Below are 13,822 nucleotides of genomic sequence, written 5' to 3' on the forward strand. Positions count from 1 at the left end.
TTTTGCTCAGAAGACAGACCTCACTCGTCACCAATTAACTCACACAGGACAGAAACCCTTTAAATGCCTGGAATGTGGAAAAGGTTTCGCTCGGAAGGAACACCTCTCTTTTCACCAAGCAACTCACACAGGAGAGAAACCCTTTAAATGCCTGGAGTGTGGGAAAGGTTTTGCTCAGAAGACAGACCTCACTCGTCACCAATTAACTCACACAGGACAGAAACCCTTTAAATGCCTGGAATGTGGAAAAGGTTTCGCTCGGAAGGAACACCTCTCTTTTCACCAAGCAACTCACACAGGAGAGAAACCCTTTAAATGCCTGGAGTGTGGGAAAGGTTTCACTCGGAAGACATACCTCTCTTTTCACCAAGTAACACACACAGGAGAGAAACCCTTTAAATGCCTGGAGTGTGGAAAAGGTTATATTCAAAAGATACACCTCACCTATCATCAAAAAACTCACACAGGAGAGAAACCCTTTAAATGCCTGGAGTGTGGAAAAGGTTTCATTGTGAAAAGAGACTTCACTAGTCACCAAAAAACTCACACAGGAGAGAAACCATTTAAATGCCTGGAGTGTGGGAAAGGTTTCATTGTGAAAAGAGACTTCACTCGTCACCAAAAAACTCACACAGGAGAGAAACCGTTTAAATGCCTGGAGTGTGGAAAAGGTTTCATTGTGAAAAGAGACTTCACTCATCACCAAAAAACTCACACAGGAGAGAAACTCTTTAAATGCCGGTAAACAGCTTTGCCTGCAGACATGCTTGCCAGATGATCACAGAGTAGTTTCTGACAATGCTGGCTCTTTGGCTTACTAACAGACATGAGGACCACTACTTAGAGTGAAACACGACTTGACAACTTTATCAATGGCGAATACCTTTACCTTCATGTGGAAAAAGTTTCACTCAGAAGACAAAATTTCAGCATTATCAAAAAAACTCACACAGGAGAGAAACCATTTCAGTGCTTGAAATTTGGGAAAGTGTATATTCAGAAGGCATTCCATACTTATCATAAAAACAATTGCACAAGAAAAAAGCCATTTAAATGCTTTGAGTACGGAAAAGGTTTTATTCAAAACCATCAACCAATTCACAGGACAGAAGGAATTAAAGGTATGTGACTATTTAAAATTTTCATGTTCTCCAGAAGATTAAAAATGTTTTGTTTTTATTTAGTATGTGCATATTGTTAGTTTAAATAAAAAGTGTGATCAAACATGTTAAACTCTTCTCTCTTTTTGTGGTGAAAGAACCAATATTTCCATGTTATTGTTGATGAATCTGTTCCGATGTCGACTCATTGGTACCAAACCTCTTTTAATGAAGCCTAAGCATATCCCTCTCATCTATGATGTGAATCCATATTTACTTATATCCCTCATTCTCCCAAAATTGGGACTGAAAGCTGTTTACAGTTTAAAATACAGTTCTAGTGCCCAGCCAGCCTTCTTGAGACAGAGAGCCTTAGTCCTGCCTCTGATGGCAATGCTAGGCCTTTGGGTCTAGACTGCAGCCGCTTAGACTAGTCCAAAGCAGGAGCTGAGAAGAAGAAGCCGAGAGGGGCGTGAGCCGGCTCTTCAAGACCCAGGAAGCCCTTTGGTTTAGAAGGGGACAGAGGGCCACCACTTGGAACCATAGACTTGGAAGGGACCACAAATGCCATCCAATTCATCATCCAATTTGATTTAGAGAAATCAAGTGTCACTTGATGGCCCATGAGACTCCTTCCAACTTTATATGATGGTTTGATGGATTGATACTCCTGCTATGTAGGAAGACACAATGAAAGCCCCCCTGTCAGATGGCCACCCAGCCTTTGTTTCAGAACCTCTAAAGAAAGAGATTACAATGCACTCAAATTTAACCTGTTCCACTGTCGAATAGCCTCAGGAAATTATTCTTCTTCCTAACGTTTAGGTGGAATTTATCTCCCAAAGTCTGAATCTAATGTCCTGGTTTGAACCTATATGTCTCTAGTAAAAAAACCCCAACCTTGCTTCAGTGTAAGTGTCCATGCCCCCCCCCTTTTTTTTTTCCTTTGAAGATGGGGACAACATTTGTTCCCCTCTAATCTGCTGGGTCCTCTCCTGTTCTCCCAGAAATCTAGAAGATTATTGCATGTGGCTCTGAGATTACTTCTGCCAGTTCTTTTAATGATGTTGGATGTCGTTCCTCTGGCTTTGGAGCCTTGAATTTGTTTGGAGTAGCCAGGTATCCAGTCTTACCTCTTTACCCATTCTGTCTTTATCAGTATCCATTTAATTTTCATAGCAAATTTCAATCGATGGTTATGAGCGATGGACAGTGAGGAAAAACCGAGAGAAAGAAAATCAACTCATTTGAAATATGTTGCTGGAGAAGATTCACTTTGTGATCTGGCTCTGCTCCGCTAGGTAAATCGATTCCAAAAGGTCCCTCATTCACACTATGAATTGGGACCTTTTTTAAAATTGCTGATTTTTGACTGGCCTCTGGGCTCCTTGCCCTGGCCTTCTCTCCCTCCTCCTCCTCTCTGCTCCCTAACCTTGCCCTGCCTTGGTCCCAGGGTTGAGTCGAGAGCAAACGGAAACCGGGGGAGGGAGGAGGAGGGATAGAAGGCTCCGTTGGGGTTTGCCACTGCTTTAACTCTTTCTGGCTCAAGGCTATGGAATTCTGGGAGTTAGAGTTTGTTGTGGGGCCAGGAAACAGAGCACTGCGGGCAGGGGAGGGAGTGAGGAGGAGGAGGAGGACGGGAAATTTCTTTTTATTGCTAAAGAAAAACTGGTAGCAAAAGCTTAGCAGCCACTCACTCCTTTGCAAGTAGTTGCTTTGCCAATCTATCAATTTTGCAATTAGTTTTTATTTATTTTTTAAAAAGGACCCCAAAAGGCAGCAGTGTGTGTGTGTGTGTGTGTGTGTGACATCTCTTTGATGGATGACACCCCCCCCGCTGCCATTTGCCCCTCCCCTCTGAAAGATTCTATCCCCATCTGGCATTCCCACTTATTGGACGTGGGTAGGGATCGAATCAAATCAGGGTCAGAATCGATTTCCAGTGGCAACTAGGGGCATATACCTCGAATCAAGATCCAAAGTTTTTGGTAGTGGAAATGACCCCCAATTGTAAATGTGATCTCTCTTCCAATATTTAAGCACAGCTATCATGTTACCCCTTAAATCTTCTCCAGCTCCTCACAGGACATGGTTTCCATAGCTTTCCCCGCTTTGGCCACCCTCCTCTGGACATGCTCCAGATTGTCAGGAGTCCTCTTGAATTGTGGATTCCAGGTGAAGTCTGATCAAAGCAGAATAGAGGGGGACTATTACTTCCCTCTATCTAGACCTTCCACTCCTATTTCTTTACTTCAAAATCTACAAAACAGTGGGTCCATTCACACTACGAAATAACCCAGGGATGCGGATGGGACCAGTGCTTGCTGCTGTGGCTGCTGCTGCTTCTGCACTGGGGCAGGAAAGTTGGCTGGACAGCATCTCCCTCTCCTCTGGCAGCCCTCCTCAGGAGGAGCAAGGAGGATGGGGCAGGAAGCAAGTAGTCCAAGAGCCAAGGACCCACCAGCCACTTGGCATCTCCCATCCCTCCCTCCCTCCCTCCTCCTCCTCCTCCTCAAAGTCACCGTTATTGAGGAGGAAGGGAAAGGTTTTTCATTGGGGCTGGATGACCATCTGGAGAGTGTGTTGTGGTTGTGTCTTTCTGCATGGGAGGGGGGTTGGACTGGATGGCCTTGGGGGGGGGTCCCAAAGGTGACTTGGAGAGGACCATTTGTGTGTGAGAGCAGAGACACTGACTACATGGAGAAGATGGTGAAATGCAAACCGTTGACAGAGAAAAGGCAGAAGTACTCCACACGTCCTTGTCCTGGGCCAGGAGCTGCAGAACTGGGGCCTGGAGGAAGAGCCCAAAGAGGAGACTGAGGAAGGGACCCAGGCAAGGCTTCCAGACGGGACCAGCCTGCAGTTCTCCCTGTTGCAGAGCAGCCAGCCCTCCCTCTTGAAGGGCTTCAGCCAGCTTCTCTGGTGGAATTGCGGCAAGACTCACTTTCTGATGAGAGAGAGGACACCGCTGGGGTCTTAGGTCCTCAGTCAAGGAGGAGGAACAAAAGGATCCAGCCAAAGAGAGAGCTAAGATGCTCAGCCAGGCTGCAGGCTAAGCAGCAAGCAAGCAAGCTCTGATTAGAACTAACTGGTGTCAGGCTATTTAGGGGCTGAGTTTGCCTAAAGAGTGGCTGGAAGTAATAAGTCTGTTTTCTGGCTGCCATTCTTGTTACCTGTTTCCAGAACCCTGCATTCCTGCTTCCTGGGTGCCAGAGACTTCTGTCCTGGGCCCCGTGCTATTCAACATCTTTATCAGTTACTTGGATGACAGAATTAGGGGCATGTTTATCAAATTATCATAGAATCCTAGAGTTGGAAGAGACCACAAGGGCCATCCAGTCCAACCCCATTCTGCCATGCAGGAAATCCAATCAACATCCCTGACAGATGGCCATCCAGCCTCTGCTTAAAGACCTCCAAGGAAGGAGACTCCACTACACTCCAAGGAAGGAGTGTGTTCCACTGTCACACAGCCCTGACTGTCAGGAAGTTCTTCCTAATGTTGAGGTGGAATCTCTTTTCCTGGAGCTTGCATCCATTGCTCCGTGTCCTGTTCTCTGGAGCAGCAGAAAACAAGCTTACTCCCTCCTCAGTATGACTTCCCTTCTTCAACTATTTAAACAGGGCTATCATATCACCTCTTAACCTTCTCTTCTCCAGGCTAAACATCCCCAGCTCCCCGAGTCGTTCCTCATAGGGCTTCGTTTCCAGACCTTTCACCATTTTAGTCGCCCTCCTCTGGACACGCTCCAGTTTCTCAATGTCCTTTTTGAATTGTGGTGCCCAGAACTAGACACAATATTCCAGGTGGGGCCTGACCAAAGCAGAATAGAGTGGTATTATTACTTCTCTTGATCTAGACACTATACTTTTATTGATGCAACCTAAAATTGCATTGCCTTTTTTAGCTGCTGCATCACACTGTTGACTCATGTTCAACTTGTGGTCTACTTGGACTCCCAGATCCCTTTCACATGTAGTTTCATTCAGCCAAGTGTCCCCCATCCTATATCTGTGCATTTCATTTTTCTGCCCTAAGTGCAATACTTATTGGTTTCCCCCCCCCCCCTGTTTTTTTTTTAAAAAAGATTCACATCATCAGCAGTGGGAATAACCAATGTGAATAGACCCAGGATAAAATGGGATAAAGCTCTGTGTGCCTCATGTTTTGAATACATCCGCTTCATCAGGGTCATTCACATGTTGGTTTTTTTAGCACAGCGACACAAATCATCTCACTCACACATTTATTCATGATATGGGACCACATCAATCTACATTGATGTGAGTTTTGTTTTTCACACATGCAAGCATTCAAATAAAGATGGAGTCAACTATGCAAATGCATTTGGAAATCCTTTTTAGTATGCAGCGTTTTATCCCAGGTCTATTCGCATTATTATTCCCTGAGGGCAGGGAACCATCTATTATCCCCTCTGTTGTAAACCGCTCAGATTCCCAGTGATTGGGTGGTATATAAATAAATCCTATTATTATTATTATTATTATTATTATTATTCACACTATCGATGATGCGTATCTTTTTTTAAAACTTGGGGGAAAACCTGAAATCAATTATCCCAGACAAAGTGTTTTTTTTAAGTGCCCCTCCCTGATCTAACTGTAAGTTTTCGGGATGCATGTGAACAACTGAGATTTAACCCAGATTTATCCTGGATTATTTTTACAATGTTAATAACCCAATTGTTTCCGACTTATGACGCCCCTAAGGCAAACTCACTACGGGATTTTCTTGGCAAGATTTGTTCTGAGGAGGTTTGCCCTTGCTCTTCTCTGAGGCTGAGAGCATGTGACTTGCCTAAGGTCATCCAGTGGGTTTCATGGCAAGTGGGGATCCGAACCCTGGTCTCCAGCATTGTAGTTCAACACTCAAACCAATATAGATATTCCAAAATCCTCCCCCCAAATCCAAAATGCATCTGATCCCAAGCACTGTGGTGTGATTGGGTTTTAGTAGAGAGAAAGGTGGGATAAATACATGAATTATTTTTAAAAAGTAAAAACTAGGTCCTAATGGGCAGAGAGAGAGAGAGGGGAGGACTAGCCTCAGGGTCTGGGAGGCAATCTGGCCAAATTGTCCCTCCTATCCCAGGGACATAGAAATGGAGCAAATGAATGAAAGAGAGACAAAGAGAGAGAAATAACATCAGCATTCTTTTATAGACAAATGAGCCCTATGATTGGGGAAAGGCAGGGTATCAGGGTTTGATTTCCTGCTCAAGCATATGAAACACTGGGTGACCTTGGACAAGTCACACTCTCAGCCTCAGAAGATGGCAAAGGCCCTCTGAAGAAACTTGCAGGGAGGGGGGAATCATGATAGGCTTGCCTGAGGGTTGCCCTAAATCAAAAATAACTTGGAGGCACACAACAACAACAACAGGTTCATCGCAAAGCAGGAAACTTTGGACCTCCCACATGGTTTGGACTACAATACCCACAGTCACACTATCACAACAAAACTGAGTATAAAAGAATCAAACGAGAATAACATCACCTTTTGTAAAGATTGGCATTGGTGGAGTGAGGAGAGCAGATTGTGTTGGGAGGGGATGGCACAGCCACTACCATTCCCATCACTCTGTTGCACCAACCCACATCCAGCAATTTTGGTCCCTTGGCCCTAAGCTTTCCCTCCCCTTTGTCTTCTTTTTCCAGAAGTGCCACCCTTCCTGCTCACACCTGGCAGCTCTCTTGCTTTACTCACTATTCCCACATGTTGCCTTTTCCCAAGTCTTGCCAAAAAGCAGTGGAAACCTCCCAGGGAAAGGTGCTGCCATCCTCCTTTCCCTCTCTCCATTTCTCCTCCTCTTCCTTCTCCTCATTCATTCCTTCCCAGGCCTATCCAGGCATCTCTCCTCTCTCAGCTTAACCCCTTCTGTGTGTATATACGTATGTCTTCAAGTCGCCTGTCTACTTGTGGTGACCCTATTTATTCACAGGGTTTACTTAGGCAAAGAAAGACTTAAAGAGGTGGTTTTGCCAGTGTCTTCCTCTTGAATCAGCACCTGGTCTTGGCTGGCCATCTCCCATTCAAGGATTAGGACTAGGGGGGAACCCCCTCACGGACTAGGGGAGAACCCCCTCTTTGGGACCTGGACTGTCTCTGGCCTTGGCGTTTGGCAGCCAGTTTGCGTGAGGGGCCCTTTAAGGACCGCCTGGGGGGAAGCCAGGGAGGAGCCCTGCCAGGTGAGAGCGGCGGGGATAAAAGCCGAAGCACCGGACCTTCCTGGCACGCCCCCTCCAGCCTCCACGCCGGGCCGTCGCCGCTGCCGGGACTGCACCCTTTGCCGGGCGGCCTCCTCCCGGGGTGTCGGAGGTGCGCATCTGCGCACCGCCCCGGGAGTGCCGCCCACGGACTAGGGGAACATCGCTCCTGCGCAGCTGCGCAGCTGCGCAGCTTCCATCGGGCGTGGGAGGCTTGGGTTAGCCTAGGAGTAAGAGGATGCCTCTAGTGGCTACCCTCTTCTCCCTTAGCAGCCATAGAGGGATGGGGGGAGGTTAGGGATACGGGGGATGCCTGGGCCGGGGATAACACCTTGGTGGGCGGAGCTCCTATTGAGGTTGTGTGGGGCAGGGGGAGGTATGGCGGTGGGAGAAGGGACTTCCGTTCCAGGGGAAGGCGGGATCGATGCATTATATCTATCCCTCCTTCCTGTCCCCCTCCCAACCTGAAGGACCTGAGGGTCACTCCAGCCGTGCCACAAACCCTGTCGCTGCTCCTGTGCAATGCCAGGTCCATCAATAACAAGACCCACATCCTCCAGGACTTACTGGAGGACTCAAAGTGTGACCTGGCTTGCATTACCGAGACCTGGCTGGGGCCTGAAGGGGATGCTGTGTGGGCTCAGGCCCTGCCTGCTGGGTACTCGGTGAAGGACCAGCGCAGGTTAGGTGGGCGGGGGGGGTGTGGCCTTGGTACATAGGAACACCGTCTCCCTCTCCAGGAACCACATCCGGCAGACCTCCTATATCGAGTGTATTTACCTGACCCTAAAGGCTAGGGACAGTCTAGGGATTCTGCTAGTGTATCGGCCACCCCGTGCCTTAGCGGACTCCCTTAACGAGCTGACACAGCTGGTTGCTGAGCTGATGTTGGAGACGCCCAGGCTTCTTGTCCTGGGCGACTTCAACATCTCCCTCACGGCCAGCCATGTTCCATCTGGTGCGGCTCGGGAATTCTTGGAGACCATGGCGGCCATGGGCCTGTCCCAGCTTATACAGGGTCCTACGCATTGTGCGGGTAATACTCTCGATTTGGTCTTCTCTTCGGAGGCGGAAAATCCGTGGGCGGAAATAGCTAACATTTCCCCCCTGCCATGGACGGATCATTTCCTGGTAGAGGTGAAAATCAAGGCCTCTACCCAGATCCCCCCCGGGGGTGGTGGACCAGTTAGGATGGTCCACCCTCGAAGGCTGATGGAACCTGAGAGGTTCCAGGAAGCCTTAGAGGGGCTCACGGTTGGGAATGACGGCGACTCTGTTGATGCCCTCACTGGTATTTGGAATACCGGTCTTTCTAGGGCTATACACAGGATCGCTCCCAAGCGCCCTCTCAGGCCTGCTTCCAAACGTAAGCCCTGGTTTACGGAAGATCTCCGGGCGAGGAAGCGGGCCCTGCGACGGCTAGAGTACCGTTGGCGGAAACACCTTCGCTTACACGACAAGACTCTCCTAGACCAACTGTTAGAGGACTATGGAGAGGCAATACGAGCAACAAAGAATTCGTTCTATGGTGCTCGTATTGCGTCCGCTGAGTCGCGTCCGGCAGAGTTGTTCAGGGTGGTTAGGGAGCTAACTCAGCTCCCTCCCACCCTGAACCAGATCCTGGAACCTTCTAAGGCCTGCTGTGACTTGTTTAACGACTTTTTTGCAGATAAAACCTCTCGTATAAGCGAAGGTCTGAACGCTGACATTATAGCAGATCCTAGGGTAGAAGTGTCCAGAGCCTCCGTGGACTATGTTAAACTGGATCAGTTTGAGTTGGTGAGTACCGAGGATGTGGACAAGATCCTCGGAAGTGTTCGGAAAACAACCTGCTCTCTTGATCCCTGTCCCTCGTGGTTAGCAGCCCAGGGGGGACCGGTGGTAACATCTTTGTTACACCGGATAATTAATACATCTCTGAGGGATGGACTATTTCCATCGGATCTTAAATTGGCCACTGTAAAACCGATCCTAAAAAAGCCCTCCCTCGACCCCCTGGTACATAATAATTATCGGCCTATTTCACTGCTACCATTTTTGGGAAAGGTGATTGAGAGAGTGGTTGCAATCCAGCTTCAGGCGGTCTTGGATGAAACGGATTATCTGGACCCATTTCAAACTGGCTTCCGGGCGGGTTACGGGGTTGAGACGGCCATGGTCGCCCTGGTCGATGATCTCCGTCTGGGCATTGACGGGGGAAGCGTGTCCCTGCTGGTGCTCTTGGACATCTCAGCGGCTTTCGATACCATAGACCATGGTATCCTTCTGGGACGCCTGGCAGAGGTTGGGATCGGGGGCACTGCGCTTCAGTGGTTCCGGTCCTACCTCTCTGGGAGGTCCCAGATGGTGCAGCTGGGAGACGTGTGCTCCAATGAGAGGCCCCTTAAAACTGGGGTCCCTCAAGGGGCCATTCTGTCTCCCATGCTATTTAACATTTACATGAAACCGCTGGGAGAGATTATCCGGAGACATGGGGCGCGGGGTTATCAGTACGCTGATGACACCCAAATCATCTTCTCTATGTCTCCGACTGATGCAGTGACTGGGGATGGCGTCTCTCCTCTCGTGGCCTGTCTAGAGTCAGTAATGGGCTGGATGAGGGAAAACCGACTCAAGCTGAATCCAGAGAAAACGGAGGTACTAGTGATAGGTTCTCCTGGTCCAGGAATGGCGGTGGTTCCACCTGTCCTGAACGGGGTCACGCTCTCTGTGAAGGACTCCGTGCGCAGTCTGGGGGTGCTTCTTGACTCGTCGCTTCACCTGACAGCTCAGGTGAATGCGACGGTCAAGAGCACCTGTCATCAGCTCCGGCTGATTCGCCAGCTGCGTCCATACCTGGCCCAGAGGGACCTAGAAACTGTTGTACATGCTCTGGTAACTTCGAGATTGGATTTCTGCAATGTACTCTACATGGGGCAACCCTTATACCAAACTCGGAAGCTTCAGATGGTGCAGAACATGGCAGCCCGGCTGGTCACTGGTGTCTCCAGGACCAGCCACATAACACCGGTTTTAAGGGATCTCCATTGGCTGCCCATCCGCTTCCGAGCTCAATATAAGGTGTTGGTAATTACCTATAAAGCCCTAAATGGCTTGGGCCCAGGATACCTCAAGGACCGCCTCTCCCCGTACATTCCGCCTCGCACCCTCAGAACGTCTGGGCAGCAGCTACTGAAGGTGCCTGGGGCTAGGTTAGTCTCCACGACTCGGAGGACCTATTCCATAGCTGCCCCAGCCCTTTGGAATGCGCTGCCCACCGAGCTCCGCTCGTCCTCTACCCTGGCCCAATTTAGGAAGGATCTCAAAACCTTCCTATTTCAGCAGGCATTCCCCGAATAAATATCCTGTGGGCCTCCCTCCTCTTCCGTGGCCGAGAGGTTGGGCTATGGGGCTTTTTACTGCTGTTTGTTTTGTGTTTTTAACTTTGTATGTTTTTTAATATGTTGTGAGCCGCCCTGATCGGAGGAAGGGCGGCATATAAATAAAACTTTTATTTTATTTTTTTTATTTTATTAACCAGTGCTGACTCTGCTTAGCTTCCAAGATCGGAAGGGATTGGGCGCCTTCAGGGTGAAGGTGGTTTTGCCAGTTCTTTCCTCTGAAATATAGTCTAAAGCACCTGGCATTGGTTTGTGGTCTCTCATTCAAGGACTAGCCAGGGCTGACCTGGCTTAGCTTCCAAGATCAGACAGGATCTGGTACCTTTGGGGTATTTAGGCCATGTATGCGTGTGCTTTTAAGTCACCTGTTGATTTACGGTAACACCATGAATTTTATAAAGTTTTCTTAGGCAAGGAAATACTCAAGAGGTGGTTTTGCCAGTGTTTTCCTCTTGAATCAGCACATCTTTGGCAGTTTCCTAGGCTTCAGTGTTGCCACTAGTATCCTTTGCACTTGGTCTTAAAATAGGAACTGCAACCATGCAGCCATCCAAATATGGTTACTACAACTCCCAGTATATCTGATTATTGGCTATGCTGGTTAAGCGTGATGGAAACTGCAGTTCAACATCTGGAAGGTCCCACAATTCCCACGTAAAAACTGTGGTTTACCCTATCATTTCATAGGCTATGTTGGGAAAGGTTTTTCTCAATAAAGTGGGGCTGAAGATGTTTTGGATTACAACTGCCATCAACCCAAACCAGTTAAGCCAATGGTCAGGAACTGGGTGAGCTATCAACCTAAGCACTTTATTGACACCAGGTTTCTGCTCCAGTCCCATCTCAGGATAGAGAGCGAAAGAGCTCTTGTGTAGGATGAGGAACTGATGACCTTTCCAAAATTACAGCACTACAATTCCCATCAACTCCACCACATCCATCATGCTGGAGGACCACAACATCTAGCCACATAGTGGATTCTGTGCCCCACACTAAAAGAGGCATAGTTTAACTGGTAAAAAAAGGAGGGAAAAACTTAAATTAATAAAATGGCAAGTATGACTTTTGGCTCAATTTAATCTGGATTGTAATTTAATCTAGACTGACTATTTCCCAGAAAAGCAGACTATAAACCTTGAAGGCAGGCGTACTGTGGGTGGTTTCTTCGTTCTACACATTCAACAAAACCAACCATTTTCAATAAGAAGAAAGAACCATTTATTCTGTTACTTCAGCAAGGAGTCCTGAACAGATGCCGGTTATTGAGCCAGTCCCTGAGAAAGTCATCTGCAGACCATGCATGTGTTTGTGCTATTCTGGGAATTATATTTCCCCAAAAAGAAACTTTTCCAAGTACTGGGTCCTAAATGAGTGGAAGATGGCCCCTTGTTTTAAAGTTTCCACTACCAAAGTAAAATCTGCAGAGATCACCTACATCCAGAGTTGCTTCTTTCAACTTCAACTCCCTGAATTATAGGATTTGAGAGGCCAAAAACAAGAACATTTCCAAACTTCGATTCTCCATACAGTAACTGCACTAATTTACTTTTCCCCCTTATACAGTATTCTAATATTAAAGCAAGGGTGCATCCACACTAAACAATTATAGCACTACGATACCACTTTATCATCCATACTTATGGAATCCTGAGATTTGTAGTTTGGCACAAGTGCTGAGAATTCTCTTCCAGAGAACTCTAGTCACAGTGCCATAAAATTCAGGAACAAACCTGAGTTCTCCAGTGCGGAAATCTGAGCGTCTCAAAAAACTACAGATCCCAGAATTCCACAAGACAGTATCATGGCAGTTAAAGTGGTATCATAATTGGGCAGCACACTCCGGCTGAATTTCCTTCTGGACTTAACAACCGCTCTCTCTACTTCCAGCGTTTAGAAGTGGGTGCCCTGGTTAAGTAGTCAAAAGCCAGGTGCACGGGAAAGGGATCAGGAACTTTGGGGAACCCAAAGTCTGAACAAGTGCAAATCATTTTTGAGGGTAAGGAATCCTGCAGAAGAGCCTATACTGAGAGTGCTTAGTGACCATCGAATGCGCATTATCAGGGGCATCATTATTGGGGGGTGCAGACCACACTGGTGAAAGTCCAAAGGGGGTGAATACCTGGTGGGATGGTCACTGGTCATCTGTCTTATCCCACTCCCACTTTTGCCAGCCAAGGTGCCTCTGAAAAAGCGAGAAGGATGCCCCCATTGTAGAACATTGTTTGCCCACACACACACACCTGCCCAGATCCTTCCATGGCTGGCTGGGTGACACAGAAAGAAGGAAAGGGGCAGAGCCATCTGCTACTACCATCCTACACCAGGTGACACCAAGCTTAGTGACGCCACTGGTTATTATTGGGGGAGGGAATGGAGTGGCTGGAATTCTGCTGTACTGCAAAATTTGTTAGAGCATTCAGGTCCTATATCTGCCTTTATAAACTTAGATCCAAGATCATATCCTCTCCAGTGTGCCTGCTACCATCTTGTCTCAAGACTGGGACTAGAAAGGTGAAGTGGCCCCAGGCAGTGGCAGGAAGACTTCATAGGTTTCGAGACCCAAGGGAAATGCCACTTCTAGTCAAAAGACAGTTACACCTTCCTGTTCTTCACCCTGAAGTGCATCTTTCTAGAGATTTCAGAGCTCCTCCCAAACCATGTGGGATGAAGCACAGTGAAGCTGTTGGGGCTGATGGGGAAGTGCCCCAGATTGGGCAGATTCCAACCCCTGCAGCATCCTTGTTCCAGCATCTACCTCAACTTTCACAGTGATCCAGAAAAGACTCCCACCTTCAAAATACTCATCATTTCTGAAAGGGTGCTTGGAAGGGGGTAAGTGAATCAAACAAAAATTCTATGCTGTCGTTTAAAAGCTCTAATCACCTGGAAGTTCCTCCTGCCTCATCATAGGCGAGTGTCCCCTTGAAAACCTAGCTGATATATTCTAATTGCTCAGATGGGGAAAATATCCCACTTTGAATTTCAAATGGAGGATACCATATGGTTCATCCCACAGGATGGGAGTTGCAGTGCTCCAGAAAAAGGCATTTCTCCAATTTCTTATGGAACACCAAGCCTGCATTCAGCACAGTACGAGACTAACCACACCTTTGG

At 47.8% G+C, this 13,822-nt stretch overlaps 2 protein-coding genes across 3 annotated transcripts in view; one reads left to right on the forward strand and one right to left on the reverse strand.

Annotated features, from left to right (window-relative positions):
- Window positions 1–1,222, forward strand: part of LOC121921886 (gastrula zinc finger protein XlCGF26.1-like) — a 12,459-nt gene extending 11,237 nt beyond the window's left edge. For both annotated transcript variants that reach the window (XM_042450587.1, XM_042450589.1), the window contains one exon: window positions 132–1,222. In XM_042450587.1, coding sequence (XP_042306521.1) covers window positions 132–745 — 614 coding nt within the window. In that variant the 3' untranslated portion in view covers window positions 746–1,222. The remainder of the gene's footprint in view (window positions 1–131) is intronic.
- The window catches only part of LOC121922021 (zinc finger protein 420-like), a 319,204-nt gene that overhangs the window by 165,882 nt on the left and 139,500 nt on the right, over window positions 1–13,822 (reverse strand). The gene's annotated exons all lie outside the window — the stretch shown is intronic.

The sequence above is a fragment of the Sceloporus undulatus genome, chromosome 2 (assembly GCF_019175285.1).
Source record: "Sceloporus undulatus isolate JIND9_A2432 ecotype Alabama chromosome 2, SceUnd_v1.1, whole genome shotgun sequence".
Lineage (NCBI taxonomy): Eukaryota > Metazoa > Chordata > Lepidosauria > Squamata > Phrynosomatidae > Sceloporus > Sceloporus undulatus.